The 14,196-nt window shown below is 42.7% G+C and overlaps 1 protein-coding gene across 1 annotated transcript; it reads right to left on the bottom strand.

Annotated features, from left to right (window-relative positions):
• Window positions 1–723: 723 nt before the first annotated feature.
• LOC122931758 (gastrula zinc finger protein XlCGF17.1-like) lies at window positions 724–1,818 on the bottom strand. The gene is made up of 2 exons (XM_044285819.1): window positions 1,043–1,818; window positions 724–835 (listed from the first exon to the last, which is right to left on the bottom strand). Exons 1-2 carry the CDS (start codon window positions 1,816–1,818, stop codon window positions 724–726), a joined length of 888 nt encoding a protein of 295 aa, XP_044141754.1.
• Between the last annotated feature and the right edge of the window lie 12,378 nt (window positions 1,819–14,196).

The raw sequence follows: 14,196 nt of genomic DNA, 5'->3' as shown, positions 1-14,196 counted from the left end.
TGGCTGGGGGGAAACGCAGGATGATGACGATACGCCTCCCACAGAGGACAGCTTGTCCTTACCTCTAGGCAGCGTGGCACACATGAGCGACTACATGCTGCAGTGCCTGCGCAACGACAGCAGAGTTGCCCACATTTTAACGTGTGCGGACTACTGGGTTGCCACCCTGCTGGATCCGTGGTACAAAGACAATGTGCCCACTTTACTTCCTGCACTGGAGCATGATAGGAAGATGCGTGAGTACAAGCGCACGTTGGTAGATGCGCTACTGAGAGCATTCCCAAATATCACATGGGAACAAGTGGAAGCCCAAGGCGAAGGCAGAGGAGGAGCAAGAGGTCGTCAACGCAGCTGTGTCACGGCCAGCTCCTCTGAGCATCTCTCTGCCTTCATTTACAGGTGCCGCGAAGTGTGTTGATCGGGGCACCTGAGGGGTTAAATGACGGACGCAACGCAATATCTGCTCCCTGTCAGGTTAGATACATCTCTTCAAGCAACAGTTACGTCATAATACCCCTTTAATTTACAGCCAAAGCATTTCCCACATTCTGTATAATAAATATGCTTCTCTTCTGTGTGAATTCTCAGTTGTCTCACAAAACTTGAATTCTGAGTAAAACATTTCCCACATTCAGTGCATGAAAACGTCTTCTCTCCTGTGTGATTTCTCTGATGAGTCTCAAGATGATGTTTACTTTTAAATGACATCATACATTCAGAACATCAATATGGCTTCTCTCTTGTGTGAGTTATCAGATGTGTATCAAGATTTTCTTTCCGATTAAAACATTTCTCACATTCAGGACATGGAAATGGTTTCTCTCCTGTATGATTTCTTTGATGTTCAATAAGACTTGATTTTTGAGTAAAACATTTCTCACATTCAGGACATGAATATGGCTTCTCTCCTTTGTGAGTTCTCAGGTGTCTCACAAAACTTGATTTATTAGTAAAACACTTTCCACATTCAGTGCATGAAAATGGCTTCTCTCCTGTGTGAATTCTCTGATGTTTCACAAGATTTGAATTATCACTAAAACACTTCTCACATTCAAGACATTGAAATTGTTTCTCTCCTGTGTGGGTTCTCAGATGTAAATCAAGACTTTTTTTCCGATTAAAACACTTCTCACATTCAGGACATGAAAATGGTTTCTCTCCTGTATGATTTCTTTGATGTTCAATAAGATTTGATTTTTGAATAAAACATTTCTCACATTCAGGACATGAATATGGCTTCTCTCCTGTGTGAGTTCTCAGATGTAAATCAAGATGTTTTTTCTGATTAAAACACTTTTTACATTCATGACATAGAAATGGTTTCTCTCCTGTATGATTTCTTTGATGTTCATTAAGTCTTGATTTTTGAGTAAAACATTTCTCACATTCAGGACATGAATATGGCTTCTCTCCTGTGTGAGTTCTCAGATGTAAATCAAGATGATCTTTTCGAATAAAACACTTCTCACAATCAGGACATGGAAATGGCTTCTCCCTAGTGTGAATTTTCTGATGTTTCACAAGATTTGATTTAACATTAAAATATTTCCCACATTCAGGACATGAAAATGGCTTAACCCCGGTGTGAATTCTCTGATGTACCTCAAGATTTGATATGTTACTAAAACATTTCTCACATTCTGAACATGAAAATGGCTTCTCCCCTGTGTGAATTCTCTGATTGTCAGCAACACTTGATATCACATTAAAAGTTTTCTCTCTTTCAGAACATGACTGTTCATCTTTATGAATGTTTTTGTGCACAGAAAGATTAGCATTATTTTCAAAATCTTTCCCATATTCAGAATTTGCAGACATCTCACCCTGATTATGTCCAGTTCTATGATTGATAATTTGGCATTGATTTCCTTCTATTTTATAAGAAGGACATCAAATTAGATGACCTTGGGAGCCTTTTATCCAGTCTTCACCTGTAGAAAGAAAAAAATTATAAGATAAAAAGTTCTCTTTTTCCAAATTACACACAAACAGTTATAATATGAAATGTAATTAACATGCAGATAAAAAATGTACAAACGTTATAAATACAAACTTCTATTAAGACAATAAATGTATTGAATAAAATAAATCTGTCACCAAATTCTGTTTGACACACACAGGAGCATTATTAGCATTGAGCTTGCTCTTCCTGAGGCTTGCTCTACTAAGTGGGCTTCTTATTAAGTGGAGTTAAAAAAAAGGAGTTCTAGTGCGGAGTGTGATTTTGTGGGAGTGATTGCAGGTGGCTGAGTGTGGTTTGAAGCAGAGATCCTTGAAAGTTAAGTTTTTGCATTTTAGTACTGCCATTTAAAACTAGATGCATTTCTGGAGCGTAATAATATTACAAGCTATAGCTACTAGAGAGGGGTCGTTGATCCAGGGAGTTATTCTGATTGCCTGATTGGAGTCAGGACTGAACTTTAGGATTTTTAGACCCCGAACCCAAAATTTTCAGTAAAAGTTTGGGTTTGGTGTTTGGCGAGTTAATGGCGCTTTTTGAAAGGCTGCAGAGCAGCCAATCAACAAGCTTTTAACTTGTGTGCCCTTAGAAGCCATCACAGCCATGCTTACTAATAGCATGGCTGTGATTGGCAGGTGCAGCATGTGACCCAGCCTCTATATAAGCTAGAGTCACGTAGCACTGCACGTCACTCGGCTCTGATTAGTGTACGGAGAGGATGCTTCTGCTGTGAGGGAGAGAATAGGAAATAATCTTTAATCAAAAGTGCTTGTTACCTCAGCGATCTACATAGATTTTGTTTTGTGGGTGCAGTGCACAATTTTTTTACCGGTGAAACAGAAAAATAACTTGTAACCGTCTGTTAGTTAGGTGGCCATTGTATGCAAATTCAGTGCACCAGCACAGCATATGTGCATTTGTGACAGTCAAATACAAGCTTGAAATACTGCAATTATATTCTTGGTTTAACCGCCTCCGGACCTCCGGACCGGAAATGCATCTAGTATTAAATGGCAGTACTAAAATGCAAAAACTTAACTTTCAAGGATCTCTGCTTCAAACCACACTAACGCAGGATCGCGGTCCGGAGGCAGCAGCTCTGCGCAGAGTGACACATATACGCATCATCTCACACAGGCGCGTGCGTTCACAGGATCAGAAGGTAAGAGACAGGATCTCCAGCCTGCCAGCGGCAATCGTTCGCTGGCAGGCTGGAGATGAGATTTTTTTAACCCCTAACAGGTATATTAGACGCTGTTTTGATAACAGTGTCTAATATACCTGCTACCTGGTCCACTGGTGGTCCCTTTTGTTTGGATCGACCACCAGAGGACACAGGTAGCTCAGTAAAGTACCACCAAACACCACTACACTACACCCCCCCTGTCACTTATTAACTCCTTATGAAGCCCTGATCACCCATGATCACCCCTCTGTAAGGCTCCATTCAGACGTCGGTATGATTTTTACGGATCCACGGATACATGGATCGGATCCGCAAAACACATACGGACGTCTGAATGGAGCCTTACAGGGGGGTGATCAATGACAGGCGGGTGATCACCCATATAGATTCCCTGATCGCCCGCCTGACATTGATCACCCCCCTGTAAGGCTCCATTCAGACGTCTGTATGATTTTTACGGATCCACGGATACATGGATCGGATCTGCAAAACACATACGGACGTCTGAATGGAGCCTACAGGGGGGTGATCAATGACAGGGGGGTGATCACCCATATAGATTCCCTGATCATCCCCCTGTCATTGATCACCCCCCTGTAAGGCTCCATTCAGACGTCCGTATGATTTTTACGGATGCATGGATCGGATCCGAAAAACACATACGGACGTCTAAATGGAGCCTTACAGGGGGGTGATCAATGACAGGGGGGTGATCACCCATATAGATTCCCTGATCACCCCCCTGTCATTGATCACCCCCCTGTCATTGATCACCCCCCTGTAAGGCTCCATTCAGACGTCCGTATGATTTTTACGGATCCACGGATACATCAATGACAGGGGGGTGATCAATGACAGGGGGGTGATCAATGAAAGGGGGGTGATCAGGGAATCTACATACGGACGTCTGAATGGAGCCTTACAGGGGGGTGATCAATGACAGGGGAGTGATCACCCATATAGATTCCCTGATCACCCCCTTGTCATTGATCACCCCCTGTAAGGCTACATTTAGAAAAAAAAATTGGCACAAGTTAGCGGAAATAGATATTTTATTTTTATTTTATTTTTCTTACAAAGTCTCATATTCCACTAACTTGTGTCAAAAAAATAAAATCTCACATGAACTCACCATTTTTAGACATTTATATTCCAGACTTGGAATACTTTTTTGCAGCCTAGGTGGGCAAAGGGGCACATATTCCAAAGAGCACCTTTAGGATTTCACAGGTCATTTTTTACACATTTTGATTTCAAACTACTTACCACACATTAGGGCCCCTAGAATTCCAGGGCAGTATAACTACCCAACAAGTGACCCCATTTTGGAAAGAAGACACCCCAAGGTATTCTGTGAGGGGCATGGCGAGTTCCTAGAATTTTTTATTTTTTGTCACAAGTTAGCGGAAAATAATGATTTCTTTTTTTTCTTACAAAGTCTCATATTTTACTAACTTGTGACAAAAAATAAAAAATTCTAGGAACTCGACATGCCCCTCACGGAATACCTTGGGGTGTCTTCTTTCCGAAATGGGGTCACTTGTGGGGTAGTTATACTGCCCTGGCAATTTAGGGGCCCTAATGTGTGCGAAGTAGTTTGAAATCAAAATCTGTAAAAAATGGCCGGTGAAATCCTAAAGGTGCTCTTTGGAATGTGTGCCCCTTTGCCCACCTAGCTCTGCAAAAAAGTGTCACAAATCTGGTATCGCCGTACTCAGGAGAAGTTGGGCAATGTGTTTTGGGGTGTCATTTTACATATACCCATGCTGGGTGAGATAAATATCTTGGTCAAATGCCAACTTTGTATAAAAAAATTGGAAAAGTTGTCTTTTGCCAAGAGATTTCTCTCACCCAGCATGGGTATATGTAAAATGACACCCCAAAACACATTCCCCAACTTCTCCTGAGTACGGCGATACCAGATGTGTGACACTTTTTTGCAGCCTAGGTGGGCAAAGGGGCACACATTCCAAAGAGCACCTTTCGGATTTCACCGGTCATTTTTTACAGATTTTGATTTCAAACTACTTCTCACGCATTAGGGCCCCTAAAATGCCAGGGCAGTATAACTACCCTACAAGTGACCCCATTTTGGAAAGAAGACAACCCAAGGTATTTTGTTATAGATATAGTGAGTTCATGGAAGTTTTTATTTTTTGTCACAAATTAGTGGAATATGATACTTTGTAAGAAAAAAATTTATAAATAAATAAATCATCATTTTCCGCTAACTTGTGACAAAAAATAAAAAGTTCTATGAACTCACTATGCCCATCATTGAATACCTTAGGGTGTCTACTTTCCGAAATGGGGTCATTTGTGGGGTGTTTGTACTGTCTGGGCATTGTAGAACCTCAGGAAGCATGACAGGTGCTCAGAAAGTCAGAGCTGCTTCAAAAAGTGGAAATTCACATTTTTGTACCATAGATTGTAAACTTTTACCCAAACCATTTTTTTTTACCCAAACATTTTTTTTTTTTTATCAAAGACATGTAGAACAATAAATTTAGGGAAAAATGTATATATGGATGTCGTTTTTTTTGCAAAATTTTACAACTGAAAGTGAAAAATGTCATTTTTTTGCAAAAAAATCGTTAAATTTTGATTAATAACTAAAAATTTTAAAATGTCAGCAGCAATGAAATACCACCAAATGAAAGCTCTATTAGTGAGAAGAAAGGGAGGTAAAATTTATTTGGGTGGTAAGTTGCATGACCGAGCAATAAACAGTGAAAGTAGTATAGTGCAGAAGTGTAAAAAGTGGCCTGGTCATTAAGGGTGTTTCAGCTAGGGGGGTTAAAGTGGTTAAGAAAACACCAATTTTTGGCAATATCCTACATCTGGTGCCTTTGCAGCATTTGTCAGTGTGAAATACAAGCTTGAAATAATGCAATAATATTCTTGGATAAAAAAACACCCATTTATTGGCAATACCCTACATCTGGGGCCTATGCTGCATTTGTTAGTGTGAAATACAATCTAGAAATACTGCCATAATATCTCTGGTTTAAAAAAAAAAACACCCATTTTTGGCAATACCCTATATCAGGGCCCTTTGCAGCATTTGTCAGTGTGAAAAGCAAGCTTGAAATACTACCATAATATTCTAGGTTTTAAAAACACAAATTTCTGGCAATACCCTACATCTGGGGCCTTTGCTGCATCTGTCAGTTTAAAAAACAATCTTGAAATACTGCCATAATATTCTGGGTTTAAAAAAAACACCAATGTTTGGCAGTATTCTACATCTGGGGCCTATGCTACATTTGTTAGTGTGAAATATAAGCTCGAAATACTGCAATAAGATTCGGTTATTAAAAAAACACCCATTTTGGGCAAAATACTAAATTTGCGGTCTTTGCTGCATCTGTCAATGTGAAATACAAGCTTGAAATAATGCAATAATATTCTTGGTTTAGAAAAACACCCATTTTTTGGCAATACCCTACATCTGGGGCCTATGCTGCATTTGTTAGTGTGAAATATAAGTTTGAAATACTGCAATAATATTCTGTGTTTAAAAAAAAGACCCTATTTTGGCAATACCCTACATCTGGGGCCTTTTCTGCATCTGTCATTTTGAAATACAAGCTTAAAATACTGCAATAATATCTCAGGGTTTTTAAAAAACACAATTTTTTTGCAAAAACAATACATCAGGGGCCTTTATAGCATTTGTCAGTGTTAAATACAAGTTTGAAATACTGCAATAATATTCTATTAAAAAAAACACCAATTTTGGGCAAAATACTAAATTTGCGGCCTTTGCTACATCTGTTACAGGCCGGCTGTGTACGGCCACCTGGGATACCAGCGCTGCAGTCTCGCAGCAAGAAGGGGTAAGGATAAGAAGTCACAGCGGCAAGAATCAGTAAGTAACTCGGAGGGTATATACGCATCTCTGTATAAACGAAGTATCGGACTTTGATCTTTAATCCGAGCCACTACTAGCAGCCTAAGTGGATGCATATATCTAAGGACACAGAATCCTGATAATCAAGGAAAAAGGCACCTACATTCCATTCCCAATTGGAACATTGTTTAAAGCCACGGCACTATAGCTGCAGCATAGTGCGGGCTTTCCAACATTAATTTTAAGGGGCCACAGTGCTGTCTCCATCAATTTCCAATTAGATTGCCTCATCCTCAAATTGTGTGCTAGATATTGAACTATACAGCAGTGATCGCTACATTTATATCTATATTCAAACCTAAGTGGGACACTGGTGTGTTTTTTTGATATATTCTTATGCATTTGGTTGCTGCATATTTCATATTCAGATATTTTGATGTATATGTTTTATGTGTATTTTAGGGGTTTGTTTTTATATTATTTTTATTAAATCAAATCTACATCATCCAACAGTGTTTTCAATCTGAGTGTGCCCCCTCATCTATTTATTTACAAGCGTTAGATACAGCTGTAACATTCTGTTATTAAAAAAACACCCATTTTGGGCAAGACCCTAAATTTGCGGAAAATGAGGAGAGCGTCAAATAAGGGACATGGTCCCGGTCGTGGTGCTCCTGTTGCAGGGAGAGGACGTGGTCGATCTGTGCCAGCCACATGCACAAATGAAACACCTTCCTCAGGTGCGAGTAGGTGACAGACCCTTCAGCATTATTCGGTCGGGCCGAATGGTGAGGCCAGTCTCCTGCTGAAAAATCTGAATTGGCACCTGCAGCCAATGTCCATCAGTCTTTCACCTCACCCCCTTTAAATCAGCCAAGCAGTCTGAGCCCCAAGTCATGCAGCAGTCTCTTCTGCTTTTTGATGACTCTGCTAGCAGGGTTTCCCAGGGCCATCCACAAAGCCCTGCCCCAGAAGTGCACCGATACACAACCACTTATGTTTCAAGATGAGTACATGTGAGGACCACCGCAGCACGTCTCGGATGATGACGAAACACTAGTGCCAACTGCTGGGGCTTTCTGCAGTGTGCACACTGACAAGGAGGGCAGGGGTGAAGACTGGGTGGAGGATGATGTGGAGGACGATGAGGTCCTCATCCCCACATGGAATCAAGGTCATGCGAGTGACCTGTGTAGTTCGGAGGAAGAGGCGGTGGTCGCACAGAGCTACCAGCACAGCAGAAGAGGGAGCAGGGTTTGTGGAGCGGCTGTCCCATAGACAGTAAGCCTGCTACTGCCCAACGCAGCAAGGGACCGAGCACACCAAAGCCAGCTCCAAGGAGTTCCCTGGCATGGCAGTTCTTCAGACAATGTTCTGCCGACAAGACACAAGGGGTTTGCACGCTGTGCAATCAGAGCCTGAAATGAGGCATAAATGTACTCAACATGAGCATAACCTGTATGACCAGGCATCTAAGTGCAAAGCACGAGCTGCAGTGGAGTAGACACCTCAAAAACCAAGAAAGGTCTCTGGCTCATCCTGATTCCTCTTCTGCTGCAGTCTTAGCCTCTTCATCCACCTCTGGAGTGACAGTGGCACCTGCCACCCTGCAAACAGAGGATCTGCCAGCAACACCAACACCTGGGTCACCAAGCATCTCCATAATGTCCCATGGAAGCGTTCAGCAATCTATCTCCTAAACACTGGAGCGAAAGAGGAAGTACCCCCCTACCCACCCGCGATCCCTGGCCCTGAATGCCAGCATTTCAAAATTACTGGCCTTTGAAATTCTATCATTCCTCCTAGTGGAGATGGAGAGCTTTAAAAGCCTTATGGCAGTGGCCATAAGTGCCCAGCCGCCACAACTTTTCCAGGCGAGCTATCCCTTCACTGCACAACCAAATGGGGGACAAAAATCAGGTGTGCACTGAGCAAAGCCATCTGTGGCAGGATCCACCTAACTACGGATACGTGGACCAGTAAGCATGGTCAGGGACATTATATCTCCCTAAGAGCACACTGTGTAAATGCAGTGGCGACTGGGCCTGAGGCGGATAGCAGTTTGGTGCATGTCCTTCCACCACTGAGGATTGCAGGGCGCTTCAATTTGCCTCCTGTTGCTTCCCCCTCCTACTCCACTTCCTCATCCACTACCGCCTCCTCATCTGGTCAGCGTAACACCACCAACTTCAGAACGGCCAGGAGTAAATAACAGCAGGCAGTTTTAAAACTGATCTGTTTGGGGGACAAACCCCACACTGCGCAGGAGCTGTTGGCGGGCATGGAACAACAGACTGATGAGTGGTTGATGCCAGTGGTGTGCGATAATGGGCAAAATCTCATAGCAGCTCTGGGACTAGCCGGTTTTACGCACATCCCTTGCCTTGCGCATGTGCTGAATTTGGTGGTGCAGAGGTTCCTTTACCCCATTCTCAGAGCTGCTGCAGCGTAACTTCGGCCTTCCCGCTCACCGCCTCATATGCGACGTGACCACAAGGGAGAACTCCACCTTGTACATGCTGGCCAGACTGTGCGAACAGCAGCAGGTGATAGTTGAGTTTCAGCTTCAGCATGCATGCGGAACAGCACTACTTCACCACCAATAAGTGGGCCTCTATGCGAGACCTGTGTGCCTTGTTCCGCTGTTTTGAGTATTCCACCAACATGGACAGTGCAGATGATGCCGTTCTGAGCGATACTATCCCACTTCTATCCCTCTTTGAAAAACGCTTCGGGCGATGATGGAAGAGGATGTGGCAAAGGAGGAGGAGGAGAAAGAGGTAAATTTCATAGAGTTTCAGGCCATTCATTAACAAGTGGCTTCGAGTGTGGGTTTCTGCACACACAAACGCCAGGTACACATTTGTCCAGCCAGGGCGCAGTTCTGGAGGGTGACGAGGTGGAGGATGAGGAGGAGATGGAGAAGGAGGAACAGTGTTCACAGCAGGGTGGCACCCAGACCAACTCATGGCCATCAATTGTGTGTGGGCTGGGGGGATACAGAGGACACAGACTATACTCCTCCCACAGAGGACAGCTTGTCCTTGCCTCTGAGCAGCCTGGCACACATGAGCGATTACATGCTGCAGTGTCTCCATGACGACCGCCGAGTTGCCTACATTCTAACTTGTGCTGATTACTGGGTGGCCACGATGCTGGATCTCCGTTACCAGGAGAACGTACCATCCTTAAATTCCGTCACTGGAGCGTGATCATAAGATGCGTGAGTATCAGCGCACCTGACAGCTGGGCACAATGAAAGCACAAGGCGAAGGCAGAGGAGGAGGAAGAAGTCGCGAACGCAGCTGGGGCACCACCAGCACCTCAGAAGGCAGGGTTAGCATGGCTGAAATGTGGAAAAGCCTTGTCAGCACGCCACAACAACCAGCACCACCAGCTGATATGGAACGTCTTAGCAGGAGGCAGCATTTCAGCAACATGGTGGAGCAGTATGTGTGCACAGGCCTACACGTACTGAATGACGGGTCTGCCCCCTTCAACTTCTGGGTCTCCAAATTAGGCACATGGCCTGAGCTTGCCCTTTACGCCTTGGAGGTGCTGGCCTGCCCTGCAGCCAGTGTATTGTCTGAACGTGTGTTTAGTATGGCAGGGAGCATCATCACAGACAAGAGCAGCCGCCTGTCCACAGCCAATGTGGACAAGCTCTCGTTCATTAAAATGAACCAGGCATGAATCCCACAGGACTTTTTCGTACCTTGTGCAGAATAGACATCTATACCGGCCTTAACCAGCCATTATTATACTACAGCACAATTGCTTATTGTTGTATTTTTGATATTTCCCACTCTTTTTGGGGTGTACCCTAATTTAAAAAAATAAATAAAAATGTAAACCAAAAACCAGTGTTGGCTACCGCATCCTCCTCCGCCGCTTCCACCTACTGCATAGGGACCTCCACCTCATACATCAAGATTATTTTTTTTAATTTGTATGTATTTTATTTTATGTAATTTCACTAATTTGTCTGTTAAATTTTTGGGTGAAATTCACCAATTTTTGGCTGTGATATTCTCGTGTTCTACCTAGTAGACAGGTAAACAAATTTCACCAATTTGTCTGTTACATTTTCGGGTGAAATTCACAAATTTTTGCCTGTGATATACTCCTGCTCTACATAATGGAAAGGTAAATACATTTCACTAGTTTGTCTGTTACATTTTCGGGTGAAATTCACCAATTTTTGGCTGTGATATATCCCTGCTCTACCTAGTAGACAGGTAAATAAATGTAATCAATTGGAGATGGCTCACCTACTGTTCAGTGAATAGAAGGGTGCTCCCACTGAAAAGGTTCACCCAATCTTCAAAAAGTGTAAAACTGATAAGAGATATATGAGAGGGGCACACCTACATAAAAAAACACATAAGGAGAAACAAAATATATGGCTATAGGAATTTATTACTTATTAAAACTATACAGTAATACTATTAAAATCAATTAAAATATAAAAACATAAATAACCAGTGATAAAATGTATGTCAAATGTGCAAATAAGTATATAAATATCACAAAATATTGAGCAGCTTGAAATATATGATTAAATTTGCACTATTGTTGTAGTCCTCTTATTCGATTATTTTGTAGGAGTTCGCCTGCTTCACTGTATACACTGTGGCGTCCCACGTGTTGCGAAATTAGAGACTTTGTTTCGTATTTTCCTGGCTCTTTGCTGGCTCTCCCTGTGAGTGAGTTCTATAATGGCGCTAGGGATCTTCGGTGAGTTGAAAATCAATGGTATGCCGATTTTTCAAACAGCGTGATTATCCATAAGAAAGACAACAACTGAGGAAGGAGTCGCAGTTAACTCCGAAACGCGTATGGGGAAGTCTTCTTATGGAAAATAAACAAGTCATTTCTTGAATACTACAAACTCTGGAGCGCTTCAGCAGAAAAAGAATAAATTAAAGGTATTGTGACATCATAATCACGTGGGACACCGAAGCCGAGTCTGAGCAACACAAACCCAAGTAAGGCAGTGGGACCTGATAAACCCTTTGATTGAAACAACCACAACCTTCGGCTGCTGTTTGAAAAATCGGCATATTTTCGATTGAAACAACCACAACCCTCGGCTGCTGTTTGAAAAATCGGCATACCATTGATTTTCAACTCACCGAAGATCCCTAGCGCCATTATAGAACTCACTCACAGGGAGAGCCAGCAAAGAGCCAGGAAAGTACGAAACAAAGTCTCTAATTTTGCAACACGTGCGACGCCACAGTGTATGCAATGAAGCAGGCGAACTCCCACAAAATAATCGAAAGAGGACGACAACGATAGTGCAAATTTAATCATATATTTCAAGCTGCTCAATATTTAGTGATATTTATATACTTATTTGCACATTTGACATACATTTTATCACTGGTTATTTATGTTTTTATATTTTAATTGATTTTAATAGTATTACTATATAGTTGTAATAAGTAATAAATTCCTATAGCCATATATTTTGTTTCTCTTTGTGTGGTTTTTTATGTAGGTGTGCCCCTCTCATATATCTCTTATCAGGTAAATAAATGTAACTAATTTTTCTGTTACATTATCGGGTGAAATTCACCAATTTTTGGCTGTGATATACCCCTGCTCTACCTAGTAGACAGGTAAATAAATTTAACTAATTTGTCTGTTACATTATCGGGTAAAATTCAAAAATTTTTGGCTGTGATATACCCCTGCTCTACATAGTGGACAAGGAAATACATTTCAGTAATTCGTCTGTTACATTGTTGGGTGACAAATGATCATCTTTTGCGCTAGAAAGTACATTTGCGGACTACACTGCATTTAGGACATTACCAATCAGGTGAGGCCAGCACAAGTACAGGTGATAGTAGATTGGGAGGCTGGCAGTGCCTGCAGTTTATTACCATTGGCTACCACCCAGTCCCCTGCTGAAAGATCAGAGTTGGCACCTACAGCCCATGGCCATCTGTCTTTCAACTCACCGCCTTGCAAATCAGGCAAGCAGTCTGAGCCCCAAGTCATGCAGCAGTCTGTTATGCTTTTTGATGACTCTGCTGGCAGGGTTTCCGTGGGCCATCCACATAGCCCTGAACCAGAAGTGGAAGAGATTGAGTGCACTGATGCCCAACCACTTATGTTTCAGGATGAGGACATTGGAAGACCACCGCAGCACGTCTCTGATGATGACAAAACACAGATGCCAACTGCTGCAGCTTTCTGCAGTATGCAGACCGACAAGGAGGGCAAGGGTAAATAGTGGGTGGAAGAGGATGTGGAGGATGATGAGATACTAGACCACACATGGAATCAAGGTCATGCGAGTGATTGGTCTAGTTCGGAGGAAGAGGCGGTGGTCGCACAGAGGCACCAGCACAGCAAAAGAGGGAGCAGGGTGCAAAAGCGTCTGTTACATTCTTGGGTGACATTTGACCATTTTTACTGTGAATAAACCCCTGCTCTGCATAGGTGACAGGGACTGAAAATAAAAAATAAAAAAAGCGTCTGTTACATTGGTGTGTGACATTAACCCATTTTGGCGATTAAAAACCCCTGCTTTGCATAGGTGACAGGGAATTACATTTCAAAAATTCTTCTTTAAATGATTCTCCTTTCATTGGATGCTTAAACTATAACAATTTGTCCCACATTTCCGCTCGATAACATTGGAGCCATTGACCTCCCTTGGATGTGGTATCCCTTTCTCACGCTCCCTCTCTGCCGTGGAACCCTGATTCGCTGCTAACCGGGATCAACATGGTAGGTGCAGAAAAGAACATTGAAAGTTGATAGAGAAGATGTCCAATTGGATCATGGACATCACGGGGTCGTGCGACATGGTGGAGCAGTATGTGTGCACACACCTTCACGTGCTGACTGATGGGTCTGCCCCCTTTAACTTCCGGGTCTCCAGATTGGGCACATGGCCTGAGCTTACCCTTTACACCTTGTAGGTGCTGGCCTGCCCTGCAGCCAGTGTATTGTCTGAACATTTATTTAGCACGACTGGAGGGGGTTATCACAGGTTATATTTCCCAATGTTTTGGGGTGTACCCTAATTTAAACAAAACAAAAAGCAGTGTAGGCTACCTCCTCCTCCTCCACCGACGCTTCCACCTACACCACCGCCCCCTCAACCTCCAACTCCATATGGACCTCGTCCTCCAAGATCAAGATTTTTTTTTAAATGTATTTCATTTTATTTTAAGTCAT

Source organism: Bufo gargarizans, chromosome 3, assembly GCF_014858855.1.
Source record: "Bufo gargarizans isolate SCDJY-AF-19 chromosome 3, ASM1485885v1, whole genome shotgun sequence".
NCBI lineage: Eukaryota > Metazoa > Chordata > Amphibia > Anura > Bufonidae > Bufo > Bufo gargarizans.
This window is presented reverse-complemented; position numbering and strand designations above follow the sequence as displayed.

Coding starts and splice junctions, on each gene's coding strand:
- LOC122931758 (XM_044285819.1), bottom strand. CDS start 1,818: ATGTCTGCAAATTCTGAATATGGGAAAGATTTTGAAAATAATGCTAAT. Junction 836..1,042: donor CAATGTCTTGAATGTGAGAA/GTGTTTTAGTGA, acceptor TGAACATCAAAG/AAATCATACAGGAGAGAAAC.